General features: G+C 40.8%; 1 protein-coding gene across 1 annotated transcript; it reads right to left on the bottom strand.

The window, feature by feature from the left end:
* Positions 1-700: 700 nt before the first annotated feature.
* LOC124136761 lies at positions 701-5,967 on the bottom strand. The gene is made up of 4 exons (XM_046502781.2): positions 5,827-5,967; positions 2,447-2,572; positions 1,866-1,967; positions 701-924 (listed from the first exon to the last, which is right to left on the bottom strand). The coding sequence occupies exons 1-4, from the start codon at positions 5,875-5,877 to the stop codon at positions 799-801; spliced, it is 405 nt and encodes a 134-aa protein (XP_046358737.2). The 5' UTR covers positions 5,878-5,967; the 3' UTR covers positions 701-798.
* Between the last annotated feature and the right edge of the window lie 2,907 nt (positions 5,968-8,874).

Raw genomic sequence — 8,874 nt, 5'->3', positions numbered from 1 at the left:
TGAATTCATGTAAAGTCTTTGTTGAACTCCAAGGATGAAAAAAATAATTCTTTGGTCAGCACTCTTTGTTTACCATGTACTTTGTCGGAGAAAGACGTTTATGGTATCGTGACTTCACTACGTAAAATAATTGTGTACACCGACATTGTAACACTGTCTCCACATATGTATTGTATGCAGTACATCTCTTTAGCTGTGGTGTACTCACTGATATTATCTCTTTGGGGGGCAGTCGGGTAGCCTATTGGTTAAAGCGTTGGCTCGTCACGCCGAAGACCCGGGTTCGATTCCCGACATGGGTACAATGTGTGAAGCCCATTTCTGGTGTCCCACGCCGTGATATTGCTGGAATATTGCTAAAAGCGGCGTAAAACCATACTCACTCACTCACTCACTCACTCACTATTATCTCTTTGTACTTTGTTTCGTTGTAGGCCGGAGGCCTTTAGTACAATAAAACATCTTGATCGTGACGTCTGATACCCGCGTCTTTCTCCCCCCATTACCCTGCCACACCCTGATGTAACTAAAACATTGTTCATAACGGTGTTGAACTAAACGAACAAACACTCTCCAAAAATTAGGTCTCATATCAATGAGATAATTATGTAATGTCAAAATGTCAACGTTACTGAGTCCTGGACGGGTATGAGTTTTGGCTAATGTATATTGCAAATGACACAGACAATGAAACACATTGTGCCAAATAATCAATTTATTTCACTCCTTCATACACACAGGGCAACCACACAACGACATGTTATGATACTGGGCTAGTTATGAGGATGAGAACATTGATTAGTTGTTGTTGAGCAAGATGATCTTGGAGGAGCCTTTGCAAAAATGTGCCAGATGATGGTCAAGAATGGACTGGTCAACGTTGCTGTCAACAGACTTGTCGACGATCAGTTTGAGAGCTGCAGCCTGTAACACAAAACGTAGTCCTACTGTCACAATAAACAGCCTTAGTGTGTCACAAGCAGCCTATAACACAAAACGTAGACCTACTGTCACAATAAACAGCCTTCGTGTGTCACAAGCAGCCTATAACACAAAACGTAGACCTACTGTCACAATAAACAGCCTTCGTGTGTCACAAGCAGCCTATAACACAAAACGTAGACCTACTGTCACAATAAACAGCCTTCGTGTGTCACAAGCAGCCTATAACACAAAACGTAGACCTACTGTCACAATAAACAGCCTTCGTGTGTCACAAGCAGCCTATAACACAAAACGTAGACCTACTGTCACAATAAACAGCCTCAGTGTGTCACAAGCAGCCTGTAACAAAACAAGCACCCCTAATGTTTTAACCTGTCTACATCACAATACGCAGTCTATAACACAAAATTTATTCTTAAACATTCGCAGTATTGACTTTACAAACAGCACAACACGCAGCCTATAACACAACGGCCTATCACACGAGACGCATTTGTATCACATTTAACACAACAGTCTACAATACAACAGTCAGTTTATGATACAACAGGCAGCTCATAACACAACAGGCAATGTATAACACAACAAGCAGCTCATAACACAACAGGCAGCTCATAACACAACAGGCAATGTATAACACAACAAGCAGCTCATAACACAACAGGCAGCTCATTACACAACCGGCAATGTATAACACAACAGGCAGTGTATAAACACAGAGAGCGTTTAACACAACAGGCAGTGTAATGCAACTGGCAGCGTTTCACTCAACAAGCTTCAGCTGACTGTATCTCAACAACAAAAACATAACACAACATGCATTCTAAAACACAAAGCATATCAGTAAAACAAATATTAATATTGTACGTATTTGTTCGTATGTTTTATCAAACTTCAGTGAATCAAGTTAATGTTGTCACCTCAACTTTCTTGATGTTATCGGGGTCGTGGACCTGGTTTCTCTGTCTGTCTGTCAAAGGCATTATGTAGCACTGGTCTGCCGTCTTCACAACCATGTCATGCTGCAACATCGATAGCAATATTGCATAGTTTATTAATTTATCATTGGTATATGGGACAACCCATAATTATAGATCGTTAATCCTAAAAGAAAAAGATTGCCATTTCCGTGGGGACACGGGTGGTCCAGTCGTCTAAGGCGACGATTTCAGCCAGAAGTCAATGGTCTTGGGTGCGAGTTTTAGATTCGCCCAGATCGTGGCATGTTTCTCCCATCTCAAGTTGAAGCACAATGTTAAACCCGATACACTCACTCACTAGACCCGTGAAGATCCGGGGTAGAATAGGTCTTCAGCAACCCATGCCTGCCATAAAGGGCGATTATGCTGTCGTATCCAAATTTCGTGGATCGATGCTCATGATGTCAATCACTGGATTGTATGGCCCAGATTCGATTAAGTACAGACCGCCGTCATATAGCTGTAATATTGCTGAGTGCGGCGTTAAACAACAAACAAACTCACTCACTACTTGTACGTACACTTCTCCCGTCATAGACAAAGGAGTACTGCTCTGTCTCCTTGGGCTCGTGTGTTGTGTGGGCGTGGGCGGCATGCGAGTGGTGACTGTGGTGATGGACCTTTGCTGTCGTTGACGCATCTTGCGCCTGTTAACAAAGAGTCATGGGACAACTAAATAAACTGGCTTAAATAACCAAGTTGTCTTTTCCTTGAAATCTAAATATATGTAAATTTAAATAACGGGCAAAATCTGATGATCCGATATCATTCAGCAATGGTCAAATTGCCGTTTTCCTTCCACGGATTTACACAACCAACAAAACTAAAACGTCAACGGCCAAGGAAGAAGCCTTTTGGTTCAATGGGCAAACAGTGGTTCACTGAAAAACAGTGACGACACGAGGGGTTCGCGAAAAGGGTGACGCACCACTTACACGATTTTATAAAAGTATAAAGTGTTTGTTTTCCGCCTGACGCTATCCACATGACTGTATGACAAGAGGGATGACTTCAGGTTTCACTTGCTATCTGGCAGTATTCCAGTATTTCGAGGCTGTGAAATGCTGTAGGAACAATCGAGCATGCTCTCTCTCCGAGGATTTCAAAGAACGCCATACGAATCTTGCTCAAAAGTTGTTTGATCACAACATTCAAGACCCCATTTTTTAATGGTAGACACATCAGGTCCGAAATACTGTCCGATGCAATTAGTTATTTTGACTTATAACACATGTTCCTATGCTTGTTCGGGTGAATACTTGACTTGCCCAAGCATGTTTTTTTCTGCGTGGAATTCAACAGTCTCAACGGTTCGCATGGGTGTTATTGTATGGATGAAATAAGGCGATGTGGCTCCATGTTTATATGTTACACGTTGTATTCATACGCACTTCACTCGCATAATACACATAATTATCATACATGGCTTGTTTGTTGAAAATTCAACGAAATAGTAAAATCGTTTGCAATAAAAAGGATACAAAGCTCCTTCCCATTTACACGTTATGGCCATCATGAAATCAATGTGTATGTGCAGATATTCAACTTGTGACCTATTGTTGATATGCTACATCCTATAAACATAGATGCTGTTATGTTGTTATATGAAATATCTACGTCATACGTTATACGTCCCGCGTCATCTGTATGTCTGTCTCTCTGTATAACCAGCACCGGGTGATACAGAGAGAATACTACACTCATTCTCGTAAGATGCCATAGAAAGTTCACGAGTTTCGTAAAAATGGTATCTAACGAGAATGAGTGTGGTATATTATTTATTACCCACGTTAAATATGTATGTAAGTGTAAACGCATAACAACTTTTGTCCGTTGACAGACCAAACTCAAACCGGTTGCAAAATCTGGTTGCGCATGAATATTGATATCTGCCCAAATATGGGCATTGTTTACATTCCTATGCATACGTATTAACAACATGCGCCTGCAGTTGTAATCGAAAACATAACAGCACCGACGCTCAAGATCCTTTTGGAAGAATTTCTTCAACTTATAAGAATTCAAGCACCATGTTGTAAGTACGCAGGACATCTATAAGAAAATTTGAAAGTCATATTAGCGCCACGCTTTGAATATCAACAGTCGGTCACTCGCACTGCCGGGGTCCCGTCTGTGCATTCCAAATGGTTCGGTTTCCTTGATCTATCAGCTGAATTTATATCATTTCCGTACCATTTTGGAAGAAGGAAATCAGAATGTTCGCCAAAGACATTCATGTTTACTGTACCACCCTTTACTGAAGACGTGAAAATCAACACGCTCAAGTCTGCTTGCATGTCAGTGACAGCTTCCAACGAAGGGCAAGGTCACCACCGGAATAAGAAAAGACAACCGTGATCTAGGGAATAGGGATAGGGAATGTTATTGTTCACCTTTGGGATATTTTGGCCACATTATCAGAAATGAGGCACATTTCCACGGAGTTTTCGAATGATTTGTATCGGAATGGTTCATTTTGAGTGATCTGGTCGTGCAGTCGTGAACAAACAACTCTCGAAACAGTGCCACAAAATACGCTTCGAAGACGACACTGATGGCACAACCGGATCATTACAAGTAAGTCTACATATCTGTCAAGATAGTTTAAACTGACTTCATTTCACCACGCTTATCCTTTTACGTTAAATCAAATTGGAAATTGCGAAAGTGGTCGGGTGCGTCACGCTCATGGGGACCCTCTGACTAGTGAACGGTAGTCGAACATTGTAAATGGATATAGCTCGATAATTTAATGTCTGTGGAAGTTCAATGCATAACTTATATAGGATGCAAACCGAATTTGATACATGTGACTATCTTGTTTGGTTTAATAAAGTGTTTGTTAATATCCCTCGCTCACATGAGATTGCTTCAGTTCTTCCTTGTAGTTGCAAAATGAATGACGTCTCGCGATTTTTTTATGAATGAAAAAAGTAGTCCCGGTGTGACAGAGGTCACGGTTATCCAATCCAAACGAATAAAAAAAGGTCAACCTTGTACGACACACGTGTGTGGTACGGATTTAATATCTTAACACCTGTATCTTCACCACCTGGGTAATAAATGAGGCTATGTATTTAAACAGATACACTTTTATACCAATATAAGGGATCGCGCAAGTCATACCTGCTAGATATTATTTATGTTGAAGGTACCCAAACGCTAAAAAGAAGAGAAACATGCTTTTGTGCCCAATACACTGCCCGGAAAGTTGTTTAAAGATTGTTACATTGTAATAGCAGGCATCATGGCGAGACAATACATGACAGTAGCGCACAAATGACAAGCAGCATGCTTGAACATCTTGGGGAAGTCACGCGGACAGGTTCTTAAAATCGTCGAAGTTATGGAATTTGCAAAGTAGAATTAACTGATGGCATGAAAACCGTAAGATAAAGGACGTCACCGCTTTGAGATGACTGTCAAGCATTAACGTGTAAAGAACGGAGTACCACAATTAGCAGTGACGAATCGAAGTCCTTATCTATTTAACATATGGTTTGAAGAGCCATGTGATCGTCAGCGTCACTACAAAGTACGGCTATTGGTGTGGGTCTACAGTCATTGGACAGATTACATCCATCTTGATTGTCGATTCACGGTGATTCGTTAGAAGTCTCTTTGTACAGTGCAACCGCCGCGAGGCGTGAATCGCATCACAACAACAAGGATAAAAAGGAAAGGAAAAAAGAGTCTGAAAAGTTACAGTCTTAGCTGTGCTTTGAATAGCGGCAGAGATTCTGCTGATCTTTAACATCTGTTTAACATACAAGTCGTGACCTTTTTCATTCACAACATGCAATTCCTTATTTATTTATAATATTTAGATCTTCATTGTTTACACAGAAACATATTTATATAGCAATTGTCAACGAATAAGACATAAGGTTCGTTGTCCTACCTGCCCGACACACACCACCACCAAGGAAGCAATGACAATAAGAGAGTTCATCTTGGCAACGGCTGTTGAACTCGATGAGCTGAATTGAAATAATAGGTATTTTTTTCTATCGTTAGGGTATGTTCCACTAAAGATAAGGATTATAAAACAGGTCCAGCATATGGTCGGGGTAGAATTCTTCTCAGTGATAAGACGAATTCACGTGATCTGGTTAGATTAACTATGCCATTTCATTTAAGGACATCAGTGAAGTACGTTGAATCGCTATTAGGAATCGCTTAGACGTCTTGAAAACACGGTGATGGGGATTACAGGAACTATATTGCCCCGAGCAAGGGTATATATTAATATATGTTAATACTTATTCTCATCATAGGTTTATCTTATTATTTTAACATGAACATCTTTATATTTACTAAGCTGTTACCGACCACACAAACATCAGAAAATATTTCGTTGAGCGTGAAAATATGAGATTTAGTTCCAAGATAATGTAATGAATAGGTAGATTATTGACACATGGACACAACACAACAATGTCTATTTACGTGACTTGATTTTGACACAATCGTCATATAAACATAAGGTGACTGACATATCCAATGTAATTTGAAAGGCCACGAACATATATCTATACGAACAAGTAGCAGCAGAAGTAGTAGCGAAGTGAGATGAAAATGGGTATACGTTGTAATATTATTGCACTTCTTTACCGACGTGCATGCACGTGTGTGTGTGTGTGTGTGAGTGCGTGCGTGCGTGCGTGTGTGTGTGTGTGTGTGTGGTGTGTGTGTACGTCTGGGGTGAGTGTGTCTCCTTCTAATAGTCCGGACTATTAAATATTTTTGTGCTGAGATACCATGCCGCAGTTCAACATGAATACCCCACTCACACACAGTATACTGACTCCGAAACGACCAGTCCTTATTTAGACCCCTACTGCCGAGCACCAGGCAACTAGTGTAACCAAGTACCATCTTTTAATGCCTTCTGGAATGCCTCGGCCGGGGATCGAGCCTACGACCCTCCTCTCTCCGGGCAGACGCTCTATCCACTAGACTACAAAGAAATAGAAATAAACACTATCATTATTATACGGCTCCTGGGAACACATCACATGCTGCGACATTATTTGTCCACAAACATTATTACACCTACTTTCATCCGTACTCTGCAGAATATCGTCCCTGATGATGATGGGTTTGAATCCGAAATTCACTATGATTATGACACTTGGTGTGTCCTTTGGCAAACGTCTAAGAAATGCACCAAAAGAACGTACTTCTGGAATTAAAATGCTACGCGGTGAAATGTCTGAAGCATATTTAAAAGGGGAATAAAACACAACTGGCTTACAATGAATTAAATATCCTCTACAGCATTCGCTGTCACATTTATCAACACATAACACATTCATAATTATTAATTAAACACAATTTAACTACAATCTAGTAACAATTAAGTTTATAGAAAAAGACACGGTCTTGTCTTGAATGACTTACCGTAAATAAACTAAAACATATTTATGATAGAGGGTATGGTTGGTATAGTCACGAGAAACAATTATCTCTTGCGAAATTTCCACAACAGTTCTCCTTAAAAGCAGTATTGTTTAGACTGCAGAGTGAGGTGAAATTTGGTTTAACGTCGCGTTTTTGCACTTATATAACGAGGTGTGTGCACATGTGTGTGTGGCTGCTTGTGCTAGCCCGGATTGATGCCGATTTATAGTGCTAGCTCACTGAGATACCATGCGGCAGTTTAACATGAATACCCCACTCAGACACAGTATACTGACTCCGAGCCGACCAGTCCTTGTTTTAGCCCCTTTATGCCGAGCGCCAGACAGGGTAACAACAAGTACAATCTTCTAACGTCTTTTGGTATGACGCGGCCGGGGATCGAATCCCGGACTTCCGCTTTCCGGGCCGACGCTCTACCACTAGACCACGGAGGTGGTCCTAGCCTACAGACAATAAATGACTAGTGAAACTGTATAAACACTTTTCGTTATTCCTTGTTGCTCAGTTCCCCTAATGGCTCCACGTACAGAGAAACGTGGACAAAGTGGGGTTGTTGACACATCGAGTCTCCCCTGACACATTTTGTATCCGGCACGAATGTGCGTGACCTCATTGTCAATGATAGATAAATACACTGTACGTGATAATGTCACAGATGTACGCTACAGTGACACACTGGTCATGAATCAGGCTTTATTGTGATTTCACTGTTGAGCCACGGGATATAGCATTCAGGGAAGGTCGCAAGGCCAGTCGGCCCTAAGAAGAAGCTGATAGTGAAACACTCAACACACATGGTTGATAGCGAAACACTCAACACACATGGTTGATAGTGAAACACTCAACACACATGGTTGATAGTGAGACACCCAACACACATGGTTGATAGTGAAACACTCAACACACATGGTTGAAAGGAAACACTCAACACACATGGTTGATAGTGAAACACTCAACACACATGGTTGATAGTGAAACACTCAACACACATGGTAGATAGTGAAACACTCAACACACATGGTTGAAAGTGAAACACTCAACACACATGGTTGATAGTGAAACACTCAACACACATGGTTGATAGTGAAACACACAACACACTTGGTTGATAGTGAAACACTCAACACACATGGTTGATAGTGAAACACACAACACACATGGTTGATAGTGAAACACGATCAGTGAAGCAGTTAGTGATCAATCTGCATCATAAATTCTGGATCCCATCTTCGAAACTGCCAGACTCTGTTATTACGCGTGACAATGGACAACAAAGGACTTTCTTGTTCTTCTTGCCAGTGATTTTCTCCAAAATGTGTAGGTGCTTAAAGATGTAGATACAAAACACCACATGGTTAAAGATACAGCTACAGAGAGTACAAACACATAGGTAAAGATATAGGCACCAGCAAACACATTGGTAAAGATGTTGATACAAACAAACACATGGCTAAAGATGTTGATACAAACAAACACATGGGTAAAGATGTTGATACAAACAAACACGTGGGTAAAGATATAGATA

Source organism: Haliotis rufescens, unplaced genomic scaffold (assembly GCF_023055435.1).
Source record: "Haliotis rufescens isolate VD_foot unplaced genomic scaffold, xgHalRufe1.0.p SCAF_31, whole genome shotgun sequence".
Classification (NCBI taxonomy): Eukaryota; Metazoa; Mollusca; class Gastropoda; order Lepetellida; family Haliotidae; genus Haliotis; species Haliotis rufescens.
This window is presented reverse-complemented; position numbering and strand designations above follow the sequence as displayed.

Coding starts and splice junctions, on each gene's coding strand:
- LOC124136761 (XM_046502781.2), bottom strand. CDS start 5,877: ATGAACTCTCTTATTGTCATTGCTTCCTTGGTGGTGGTGTGTGTCGGG. Junction 2,573..5,826: donor TGGTGGTGTGTGTCGGGCAG/GTAGGACAACGA, acceptor CTTTGTTAACAG/GCGCAAGATGCGTCAACGAC. Junction 1,968..2,446: donor TTGTCTATGACGGGAGAAGT/GTACGTACAAGT, acceptor TCGATGTTGCAG/CATGACATGGTTGTGAAGAC.